Source organism: Paroedura picta, chromosome 11 (genome assembly GCF_049243985.1).
Source record: "Paroedura picta isolate Pp20150507F chromosome 11, Ppicta_v3.0, whole genome shotgun sequence".
NCBI classification, from domain to species: Eukaryota; Metazoa; Chordata; class Lepidosauria; order Squamata; family Gekkonidae; genus Paroedura; species Paroedura picta.
The window spans coordinates 31,367,100-31,379,820 of record NC_135379.1 but is presented as its reverse complement, the minus strand read 5'-3'; the positions used below and the strand labels follow the sequence as shown (position 1 = coordinate 31,379,820).

Below are 12,721 nucleotides of genomic sequence, written 5' to 3'. Positions count from 1 at the left end.
ATATATATATATATGCAATATATGCAATATGTTATATATGCAATATATAACATTTGCTTTCTGAATAGAAAAATATGGACCAAGTTGCATTAGATGTTATGAAAAGGAACAAAATGAAGGATCCATGGGAATATATGCCCTCTGGGGTGGGGGGTGGGGAGGCCAGTATTAGACTGGCCTGGTTACCCAGACAGGCCTGGTTCCACCCTATGCCCAATTATCCATCTGCTCCCTTCTGTCCATCCAGTGGGCCTATATGGGAATATTTTTTTTTAATCACCATCATTGTGACTGAGCCATTGTTTATGGGTTTTAATGGGGAATTTTAAACATTGTGAACCGCCGTGAGCCGGCTTCCGAGAGCGGTGGTCATACAAATCAAATCAAATCAAATCAAATCAAATCAAATCAAATCAAATCAAATCAAATCAAATCAAATCAAATCAAATCAAATCAAATCAAATCAAAATAATTAATATTCTTACCACTGCAAAAAGGTGTGTGCTCCTTTTATTCCCATCTCAGTCATGAGGTATTTGTAACAAATGAAGGATATCTACCAATGAGTCATTTATTGAGTGAGAATAGGGTACATGAAAAAATAAACGAGGCCATTCTAAAACATCAAAAGATACCTCAGAAGTCATGTTTTGGTTTGGTGGGTCAAAGTAACATGTTGAGCCATACAGCAAGAAGGTGATGGATGATTTTGCCCAGAATACTGCACTGAATTCTTGATACCACACACCATTCTTGTTTCTAGTAACTGCAGAGGGAGAAGGTCAAGATCATCTATAAAGAAAGATGTAAGATGTTTAACTTTGCAATATCATTGTTAACTCAGGAAGCACTAACTTATGTACATTGGGAAGGTATCTCATAGGTACCTTCTGATATCCCACATTTATACAGGCTTTCTTCCTCCTGCGTAATATGGGGAAGAACATGTATGCAAACCAAAAATAGATATATCAAGCAACCTGTTTCCCTGGTGGTTTGAGACAGCTCAGAACTGCAGAGTGTTTTTAATTCTATTTCAATTATGAAAGGGCTTGACTTTCCAGCACTGGAAAGTATTTGTCCCAGTGAAGAGTAACCTGATCCCATAGACTTAATTCTCACATGTCTGATTGAAATTGTCTTTTGGGAACATAAGAACATAAGTGAAGTCTACGGTATCAAACCAGGGGTTCACCGAGTCCAATGTACCATTATGCACAAAGGCCGCTGCTGCTTCCCAACTGAAATTAAGTGGTTTACCACTTCTTTATATGAGTTTCTTTGCCACTTTTTATGTGAATAGCTTGGTCATTATTAATGCAGAAGAGGGAGCAGAAGAGAAGCATTCGCTGTCCCATGTAGGTTTTAGATTTTCAGTGCAAATCAATGGAAGCAAGGGATTGCTTTAAACCTGTGTGAAACCACCCATCTAGCATTATCTCTTAGAATTCAGCTTTTCAAGTTACAGAATACTGTGCAGCATGGGTAAGAGTTATGGGTTATGTACCTGTGAATTAGAACTTTAGTCTTTACCTAGAAACACTCAGATATCTTCCTATATGCCTGTCACAGCTTCGGAATAAGTTAAGGTGACCAGAGTTTAACATTGGTACAGCGGGACACCATTGACCGGGGGGGGTCTTGATTAAAAATTTGGTCTATATGGAGCAACAAAAAGTTTCATAGAATGCACAGAACACAAAAATAGTATTGTAATATATATATTTTTTAATTTCAATATAAATACAGTTTGCCAGGTGCCCCCAGATGTCCCTCCAAAAGTGGGACAATCTGGTCACCTAAGTCAGTGGTCTCCAACCCCCGGTCCAAGGACCGGTCCCGGTCCGTAGATCAGTCAGTACTGGGCCGCAGCTCCTCCTCGTCCTCCTCCCCGGCTGCTGCCTCGGGGGCTGCTCTGCCACTCGGCTGTCGGCTCACCTTTGGTGCTGTCCAGCGGCCACTGTGGATGACTTGCTATTGAGTGTATGATTGAGCACCATAATGTTTTCTCTTAGGGGTTTTTTTTTGCCATATGCAGCTAATTCTCATAGTCTTTAGTGCTGTTTTGAAAGAGACAGGCTGTGACTAGGGCTGGGGCAGGCAGGGATCTGACCTGTGTTTAAATAGCTATTGGTTGAAGAAGAGAGGACTCTTCTCACCTACTCAGACATTTCCTGGCTTCAGAGCCAGCTGAGATGCCTGCTGTGGCAGCTAAATTGAGAAGGTGTTATTTCCACTTCCATTTTGAGAAGCATCTTGATTAACTCATTGCCTCCTTCAGACTCAGGGGCCTTGCAAGCAGTGCCATGAAATCACACTAAGGCAGCTCCCAGACACCAAGCAACTTTTATTAAGACCAACCCAAAAGAACAGGACAATTTTGAGCAACCCTAGCAGAAAACTGATGAGTCCTAGCTGAAAGCTTTTGGCTGATGAGAATTTTCTCTGTGGTTATTTATGTAAATATTCAGAACATGGCCTTCATAAACACAGGTTTAATTGCTGTAGGAAAGATGGGCAAAGAAATCAGCCAGGCTTTGTACTGTAAATCATAGCCCCTGTCCTGAACTAACTGCATTAGGCTCCAGGCCTGAGCAGCATGTTCCTGCCGCCTTTCTACTCATTAAAAAACCAGCCTGTTCTTTGTTTTCATTTGATTTCCAACAAGCTTTTGCTCATCATGTTTCTTATGCAATCTACACAGGTATTACAAGAAAGTCATTTTGGAGTAACGTGTTGGCTGCATCATTTTAGGTGTAAACCTACCTGTGAGTCAGTGTGACAGTACAGGAGAGCAGCGCATGGCACTCCAATAGGAGTAGCAATGTGCCAGTTGAAACCGAACACCCCAATGGAGGATGGGCAAGTTCTAGGAAAGCTCAAAAGCCTTCCTCTTCCTTCTTTAGAAATTAAGTGTTCTATATCTCTCAGGTTACATCTCCATGTGTTTTCAACAAGGCTGAATAAAGTCATCTTAGTCGATTAATCATATGGGTTTCAGTTGCTTAAGTCTGCATGTGTGAATGTATATAAAACAAGGATTTTGAATAAAAATTCTAGAGGAGGAGGTGTTTTAGTCTGCTGCAGCCAATACAGCAAAAAAACAACAAAAAACAAAAAACAACAAAAAAAAATCCCCCAAGATGTCATGTAGGGGGGCTTGGATCCCTTCTAGAATTCCTGTGGTTGCGGGGGAGGGTGATTTTTGCCCATTTCCCCCTCCCCCAAGAGACCTTTGATTAACTTTTGCTTATATATTCCTACTGTTATGATGGTCAATTCTTAGTCTGAGGAAGAGTGCTTGCACTCAAAAGCTCACGTCTTGAATAAATCTTTGTTGGTCTTAAAGGTGCTGCTGGACTCTGATTTTATTGTGCTACTTCAGACCAACACAGCTACTCATTTGAATCTCTGCTTTGTAGTGTTGAACTTTAGTATAAAGGAAGAGGAAGGCATTATCTTTTCCAGGGCGGAACAGCTAAATTATGTTATGTGGCATGTATTTCCATCTTGAAGCTGTGTTTATGTTATCAAGGGAGTGCAAACGTTTTAAGACAGACCCACTTTTATTAACAGGGACAGAAAGGAGATATGGGACCTCCTGGAACTGCAGGTCGACCTGGGAGGCCTGGTCCTCCAGGTCAACCTGGGCCACCAGGAACATTGGTATCAGGTAAGTGAGGTCTTTTCCCTTTCCTCAATTCATATGGCATTGCTAAGTAAAAAAGAGACACATATCCATGAAGTGTCTATACAGGCAAAACTAACCAATTTCTCATTGGTACTTTCCCTGGAATGGGGGGGGGGGGGCTCAAAGCAGAAGATAGGAGGTACCATTTTGGTCACTTGTTTACCGGTACTCAATACTAATCTCGTCTAGATTACTTTCTGCCCTAGATATCTATGAGGCTACGAGCAGAGGAGTATCAAGCTTTCAACTGAAACTCTTGATTTTTCTGCAGTGTAGTTGAAGCATATTGCTCACAAACTTACCAAGCATCATAGAGTGGTGGATGGATACACAGTGCAATGGTCTAACCCCTTTGATTTCATGGAGTAAATCTGCATGACTCTGCACTATCAGTTTCTCAGTATTAAAATGGCTGAGTTACATTTTCTCCTTTCTTCAGGAACACTCACTGAAGGGAATTTAGTGTCAGCATACAGAGGGTATGTTTGATGGTGTTATGGTTGGTATGAATCTATGGACAGACTTAGTGAGAATGGATAATTGTACATTCTATCATAATGTACTAGAAGTGAAAAACTTGAAGATATCCCCATCCTTCTGCATATCCTCCGGATTATATCCAGATAATGTATTCAATTATTCATCCTTCACCTCACTGCCTGCTCTGTTATGGATCAAACAGTGGCTGTAACCAATACAACCAGTGGTATTCCCTAAGAGTTGCCTTTGCCAGCCATGTACACAGATCCCTACTGAAGTTCCATGCGTATTCATCCCTTAAGAAGATTACAGAACTCAGACAAGTGCTAACCCAGCACCCTAATATTAATTTCCACATTGAGTTAACTGGTAGAGATTCAAGTGTTGTTGTTTTTTCTTTGCAGGATGTCTTTTTCTGTTTCAGTGTTGACCTAGTATGACAATTCGATATTTTTTAGGGCAACTCACCATGGGGCCAAAAGGTGAAAGAGGGCTTCCTGGACCTCCAGGGAAATGTCTCTGCAACTCACAGCAAAATGTGAATATCCCACCATATGAGGAACCACTATTTGGACAGCCTTATTCAAAAGTCCCTGCAGTAAGTGAGTTTGTTAGGAGTTGCTCTGTGTAAAGGGATCCTCTAAGGTTAAGTTGCCGCTCTGGTCTACTTGAAGTGCGCTGCTATAATTGTGAAAGTGCAATTTATTTGTTACTAGAAATGATCAAGTTGTGTTTGACAATATTGTTCTTGAATATGCATGAGTTTTCACAACCGTGGTCATGACATAACATGTTATACTGCTGAGAACTCTTATGTATGTAGAGGAGTGCCGTGAAGTCATATAACTTACATATGGAGACCCCAGCTGGAGGTTGTTTGCCATTCCTTCCTAAGATGTTATCTACCTGCTGGTGATGATCCAGGAAAAATTCCTACAGATTCTATGAAAATCTAGTATTCCGGTACATCCTTTTGTTTTTCTTTTCCAGATTTTTGTTGTAAATAATCAGGAAGAACTAGATAGGCTACATACTGACAATGCCTTAGCATTTCGAAGAGATCAGAGATCTTTGTATTTTAAGGATACTTTTGGATGGCTTCCAATCCAGGTAAAGAAATCTTTTGTTTACAAATACGGGTTAAGGGGCTGGGTGAAGAAGTGTGATATGCAATCTAATAGCCTGTTAGGGTTGCCAGCTCTGAGTTGAAAAATATCTGAGTATTTGAGGGTGGCGCTTAGGAGGGGTACAGTTTGGGGAGGGATCTCAGTGGGGTACAATGCCATAGAATCTATCCTCCATAGCAGACAAAGAATGACACTTAACAGGAGTGAAGGTCCTGACCTCACTATTCTATCTAACAATCTTCTTGCTGCCCCCTGCAGGGTCTTCTTTGTACACCAGACATATCCTATTCCAACACCCCTTCTCAAGGTCTAGTGTACAAAGTCCACAAGATTCTTTTTCTTATATAGACTTTGAAACTTTTCTCTAGGGAGAGGCATCTGCAATAATTTCATTTGTAGGACAGTAGTCCAGCTCAACAAGCCCATTTTCCTTCATGTTCCTTACAAGGTGATACTGCACATTGATGTGTTTAGTTCTTGAGTTGACCTTCTTTGTTAGCGCAAGCTTTATGCACCCTTGACTGTCTTCAAAAAGTTGCACTGGTTTGGGTTCCTCTATCCCAAAGTCTTGCATTAGTTGCAGTATCCATTTCAGTTGTCTGCACGCTTCCGCTGCAGATAAATATTCAGCTTCAGTTGTGGAAACAGCTACACTTTCTTGCTTCCTACTGCTCCAGGTGAACACTCATCATCCATAGTAGAATAAATGCCCACTAGCTGACTTTCTGTCATTGGTATCTCCTGCCCCGTCTGCATCCATGCATCCCACCAATCTGGGATTGTCACTTGTTGGTAACTTCAGTTTCAGATATGCAGCTCCAGTCAGGTCCTTTGCAAGTTGTTTTCCAGTCTCTTGCTTGGTGATTCCACCTTTCTGGATAATAAGCCCACAGCTGCCATGATATCTGGAGCTGACTACATGTCTAACTGAGAGTGAGGGAGAGATTGGACCTGTGGCTTCTGAGAAGAAGCAGGAGTAGCAATCTGGAGACAGACAAAGGATGACACTTAACAGGAGAGAAGGTCCTGACCTCACTATCCTATTTACCAGTCTTCTTGCTACTCCCTGCAGGATCTTCTTCTCTTCTTTGTGCACCAGACATTGCCTATACCAACAAAACTGGAGTTTGATCTATGGCTTCTGACATTGGAAAGCCTTCAGTCAAATTTAACGCTCAGGTTAAAGAGACAAGGAACATGTGAATGTGGCATACAAGCCAAGTTCGTCCATCATGAACAATGTTGTGATGTCTGAAATGCAACCATTCATTCTTGCCACCAGTGCTTGTACATGTCCATAGTTTACATCCCAGGACAATACAGATTGCAACAGTTCAGTTCAAATGACTGTAGTGTGTTTATTCCAGCAGTTTACACACTTCTATGCTGTGGACTACCCTATTCAAGATGGCAGTACCTGTGGAGATGGGATTGTCCAAGATGGAGAAGAGTGTGATGATGGCAATACCATTGTGACAGATGACTGCATAAGTATGTTAGATCCATTCAGGTCTACTTTCTTATTTTTCACAGAAAACCAAAAGTAAATGGTCAGCCTGTTTTTCTGTTCTACTGAGATACGGTCCAATGCAGATTCCTATGCAATACTTGTCCAATGGTGCCTAGCTCCACCCAGGCACCCAGAATTATTTATTTATAATCTATTTAAAGTTATAGAATGTTATGCTTTTTTCCAGAACATGCTTAAGGCAGCTCACTACTAAAACAAAATAAAACAAGTCTCTAAAAATGATCAACTGATAAAAAAACAGGTCAATAAAAACATGCCAGGGTATAAAAGCAGCATAAAACAGAGCCCATAATAAAATTAAATATAAGATTGTTTAGTTAAACCTCTATGGCTTCGGTCCAGCCCTTAAAGGCAGGCACCAGGTGAACCATGAGGTGGAAAGCTGTCCAGAGGCAAAGTGCCACACATTGCAGAGAGCAGGGTGTGGAAGGCAGATCTTAACTTTCAGGGTGGACAATATGGGAGGAGGTGGTCCTTTATTTAACATGGCCCAAGCAATTTAAAGCCTTAAAGGCAACAACCAGCACTTCAACGTATGCCCAGAAGCAGATGGGTAACCAGTGTACAACTTCCAAGGTGATAGTCCCTGTGACCAATCCCAGCCTGGCTGATTCATTTGGGAACCACTAATGTTTCTGGACCATTTTCTAAGGCAGCCACACTAACTTGGAAGTAATCAAACTAAGGACAACCATGGTCCAAAGCCAGAAGCCCCGATTGAGATTGTATGAATGCTTATGGGCATTCGAAGCAATGACCTACTGGAATTGCTGATTAGAAGCCAGAGTTTCAGACTGACAGTCTGCTCCTTCCATATGTAGCTTTAGGGGGCTTGGCAAGCCTCCTTAGGGATGAGACATAGAATTGCTGCCTCAGTTTTGGAATAAATTGATTGCAAGTCATGCAGAAATCTGTACGGAACTGTTGCTATTAATCATGATTGGAGGAAAATCCATGCTGTCTTCTATGAAATTCAAATGCTTACTGAGTCACCCCCTTTTCTTTATTACGTATTAGAATGTCGTCATGCTTACTGTGGAGATGGCTACCGACAAGAAGGCGTAGAAGACTGCGACGGGAAAGATTTTGGATATTTAACATGTAAAACATATCTTCCTGGGTATGGCCAATTTATATCCCTTTTAATACTGTTGAATCATAGAATAATGCTACTCATTCTGACAAGTGCAAAATGCCTGGAGTGGTAAGTGGAAGGAAAAGGGAACATTTTTTTATTCCTTTCCCACTTCTAATTTCACCATAGTGGATTTAGCGAGTGGTGATGTGTTCATCCTCAGTGACTGATCACATATCCTTTGCTTGGTTTGCAGGACATTGTCAAAGGAAGTACCGGTGTGCCTTTTGTTACACTGTCTCAGTGTGCTATTTGGCATTTTGACTATGGGATGAGTCCCCCCCCTTCAGTTCAAGCATTAGGGGGAAATTTGGCAGAGGGAGGACCACCAGAGGCATCCCACCCTTGCATTAAGTGACAGTGTTAGGCCTAATTATATGTTGCCTTTTCTCTAGGTATGTCCTCGAGATGGCTTGAGAAAGGTATTCTGGAGTTCTGCACATCCCAGATGCACGGAGGCCCAATGTAGAGTGGGACAATGGCACACAGGGAAAGGGAGCTTAGACCTTCCCCCTGCACCTTTCCCTCATGGCCCTGAGGAATTGCCTCTTCTGGGAATATGACATGTGGCCCATCGGTCCATGTACAGCCCCAGCAAGACAAATAGTGACTCCTTGAGGCAATTGCAGTTCAGGAAAACAGCGCAAATGGGAATGTCTACAGTTCCTCTCCCTACATTCCATGGTCTCAGCCTGAATTTGGCCCACATGCATGGAACTCCAGAATAGATTTCCAAGCAGACCTAGGAGTATCTCGGGATTGATCTCCAGAGGACCAAGAATCAGTTTTCCTGGGCAAGATGGCTGCTCTGAATGGTGGCCTCTATGGCTTTATACCCTGCTGATGTCCCTTTCCTCCCCAAACCCTGACCCCCAAAATCTCCAGTTATTTCCCAACCTCAAGCTGGGAGCCCTACTGTTTTGGGTGCTATACACAAACATCCCCTGCCCATTAAGAGTGCACTGATTCCCCATCCCCTGTATTCCAAAGTAAGCTGCAAAAATATTAATTTGAACCAGACCCATAGTGCTTCTGTTAGTTTGGCAGGGTCCTCAATTGAGACATCTCAAAGATGGTCTGCTTTGCATACATTTGTATAAATGGCTGTCTGGTCAGCATTTCACCAGCACTTACTGTACTTCTCTCATGCTGTCAGGTATCATTACCATCTTACAGGAAACATTTAATTTGCAAATGAAGTTATCTGCAGGGCCCTTGTAGCTTATGAAAGACTAATGTGTTAATTGGCAGGAATAAAAATTCATAAGAGTCCATTCTGGCAAAGCATATTCTGTGATAGTTCTCTCCATGTAATTGTTATCCTCTGCAGCACCATCTGCTTTGCCACCGCTGAACAAAATGAATAAATTCATGTTGGGAATCCAGCAAACAGACAAAAATGAAAGGCTGGTAATTAGGTCAAGGTTTTCAACAAGGACAATTCATTTTCTGGGGTGTATTTGTTGATTTCAACATTTGTATCTAGCTTTCATTAGAATCATAAACATACAATAAACCATTAATAAAAACAGTCTTCAGAAATCCCATACCTGCCTTTCAGGTCCTGTTAAATGTCCTTGTACCTTGTCCTAAATTTTTGGGCTGTATCAAACGGAGTATCATGTCCAGATCGAGGGAGGTGATTGTACCACTTAACTCTGCTCTGGTTCAGCCACACTTGGAGTAGTGTGTTCAGTTTTGGGCACCACTTTATTTATTTAGAAAAATACAGAAAATAGAACTATTTCAAAGATTTTCATTGAGTGCAAGAAGCTTTTAATTAGGTTCTAAATTATTGCTATTCTGGGGGGTGGGAAAGTTCCTGCCCCCAGCTCCCTTTGCCCACCAGCAGTCTGACAGGGAGGGGGGTATCACCATTGGGTGATGGTGTAAAACTCCAAGGAGGATCATACCGCTCTGGAAATCGCTGGGTACCAGAAATTCTTAGAGCAATGTGACGTAATGCTGTCACTTGACAGCCCCCCATACCACTGCTTCCTCAGACTCCAGCCAGTTGCAATCTCCCCGTCAACCCTATTAGAATTCAGTTTTATTTGGAACTGTCATTTTACCTGGGATATCTGTGCAGTGTACTTGGTCTTTTTCTGTATCTAAGGTGCAAAATATAGGAGGCATGTCTCCACTCCTATTTCCCACAGCCTATGGAGTCATTATGAATGAAGAAAACAATGTGGAGGGGAGAATGAAGCCGCCCCCACCTACTATGGTCACAATTCAAATCAAGTCCTGCAGTTGTACTTGGGGAAATAAGTTCCATACGGTTGCCAGCTGGATATGGCAAATGTGGATTCCCTGAATCCAGTTCATGGAGCAATGTCTTTTCATACAGAAAATTATAGTCAGAATCCATCTCCTGTTAGAAGCTATTAAAATTGTCTAGTAAATTACCATTCTTCCTAAGTAAGTAGGAAGGGTTGTTTGCAAAGTACACAAAATGTCGTATAAGGACTGGTGAAATATTTCACACTTAACAACTTGGCCGTGTCACCTTCTGTTTTCAGGTCTTATGGGAAATTACGCTGCACTTCTTATTGCTATATTGACTCTACAGAGTGCCGATATTTTACATGAAGCATGAGCAGAGATAGGTAAGCATTTCCCCACATTGTAGGCGTCCAGCAGGTGCTATGTTATCGTCAACCAATACCAGGCAATAGACAAAACAATCTCTGCGATGAAACAACCCAGAACATGCTGTTGACAGTGGCTTGAGATGCATTTTCAATTGACTCACACTGGAGGAAAATAGGACCACTGAATTCTGTCTTAGTAGAAACCTGTCAAACAACATTCTCCATTCAGACTTAAGTTTTCACACGGCTGCTGAAGGGAACTGCCATTTACAAGAGAAAAACCAAACTGCTTTTTACTTCAAAATGGTTACTTCATAAGAACACAATAATACCTCAATTTAGCACTGTTAGTTATCAAAATAAGCTCTTTGGTGTTTGTTTAACAACAACAAAAAAGACACTATAAACACAAAGCATACTCGGATTGTAGTGTTTATAAGGACTACTTTGTGTTTTTTTCTAACAATGTGAACTTTGTATATTTTTTAGCTGCTTGAATTATATGTTCAGGTTTGGAAGAAGCCCCCTCCCCCAATGTGAACACTGATATGGGGCAATGTAGGTATGTGCTTAAACAAGGAAAGCCAAGCAACAGAGCTGATCAGCTTTATTTAGAGCACTGGTTCTCAACCTTCCTAATGCCGCGACCCTGTAATACAGTTCCTCATGTTGTGGTGACCCCCAACCATAGAATTATGCAAGGGTTCTTTCACAGAAATTAAACTGAAACAGACCAATGGCATGAAGATCCATTGTTCATGATTGCATATAAAAAAATTTTTTTCGAGGTTTCTCAGTTCAGCTTTGCCTCTTGTCCCACCATGCCGATTTCACTCTTTTCTGATGCTCCAGACAGACGAACGCTCAATCTCGATCTACCCTGCAAGGCTGTTGTGTGTATGGTACCCCCCCAGCCAAGCTGTCTGCCCTGCCGCAACCCCTATGAAATGGTTGTTCGACCCCCAAAGGGATCCCGAACTCCAGGTTGAGAACCACTGATTTAGAGGCTAATACTATAGAAGAATATGAGAGGTGTACATAAATTTATATCTAGAGAGAGAGAGAGAGAGAGACAAAGTCCAGATGGCTAGCTCTGTAATCTGTCACAACAAATACAATGACATCTCAAAGGCTAACACATTTATTGTGGATTTTGTACAGACTTTTATCTGCCTTAATCATATATCCGACAAAGTGGCTTCTGGCTTCAGAAAACTTCTGTCACAATGAATTTGTTAGGCTTTAGGGTGCCTGAGAATGCTTAGATTTCTGAAATGAAAGCATTCAAAAAGGAGTAATATTTGCATATTATCAAGGTTGACAAACTGGATCAACAAACTGGAAAGATCCGAGTCTGCATTGGAACATAGGGCTGACTGTTGAACTCTCAACCTTTACCAGGAAGTGACCTGAATGCAATTGACTCTATTTGGAACAAGATCTTTTGAGAGCTGATTAATTTTACTCCTTATTGTCTCTGCACCATGTTCCTACCAAGGTTCTAAACAATTCATAATGTCACCTTGTGTTAATATGCCTGAAATTTGCATTTCTGCAACAGAATTGGAGGGTTGCATTATGAAACTCTTAGAATTACATTAGAGACTGTTGTGGAAAACCTGAAGTCTGTCTGATTATCATCTCGTATTGTCACTTAGATGCCAAGAAATCAACTTTTTCCATGTACCTAATAGTTACTCAGTTGTGCTGGTTTCTTGTACAGCAGTATTCCTATTAGCATATCATTCAGCCATCATCCCCATGCATGTTGGTCAAACGACATGCTTATAGAATTTATATGTATATACGTGGTTTATTTAAAAGATTGCTACATTATCTTTGATAGCATTTAGAACAATTATAGATTTCCTTTATAGCAAATACAAAGGAGCAGTTTTCATGTTGGAAGAATGCTACAAATGGTCATAATAAATTTAGATAGACCTGGTACGGTGATACGTGGATGCAGATTTAGCAGAAGCAAGATAGGTCAATCTTTTCCTATTGGTCATTGTTCTTGGTTTATCTTTAAGGGTCTGTTGTGTTTGTTTTGAAATGCATGATCATATGTATAACATCTGTCAAATCTCCTATTACTTCTATAGAAGTTGAATAAGGAAGATGTTATATCATCATTACAATAAAGATAAAATTAAAAATCAA

At 41.2% G+C, this 12,721-nt stretch overlaps 1 protein-coding gene across 6 annotated transcripts in view; it reads left to right on the top strand.

The window, feature by feature from the left end:
- Positions 1–12,721, top strand: part of COLQ (collagen like tail subunit of asymmetric acetylcholinesterase) — a 54,766-nt gene extending 42,045 nt beyond the window's left edge. For 5 of the 6 annotated variants that reach the window (XM_077303278.1, XM_077303279.1, XM_077303276.1 and 2 more), the window contains 6 exons: positions 3,577–3,673; positions 4,630–4,769; positions 5,162–5,281; positions 6,666–6,789; positions 7,847–7,949; positions 10,487–12,721. In XM_077303278.1, coding sequence (XP_077159393.1) covers positions 3,577–3,673; positions 4,630–4,769; positions 5,162–5,281; positions 6,666–6,789; positions 7,847–7,949; positions 10,487–10,556 — 654 coding nt within the window. In that variant the 3' untranslated portion in view covers positions 10,557–12,721. The remainder of the gene's footprint in view (positions 1–3,576; positions 3,674–4,629; positions 4,770–5,161; positions 5,282–6,665; positions 6,790–7,846; positions 7,950–10,486) is intronic. The other variant, XM_077303277.1, reaches the window with a different exon arrangement.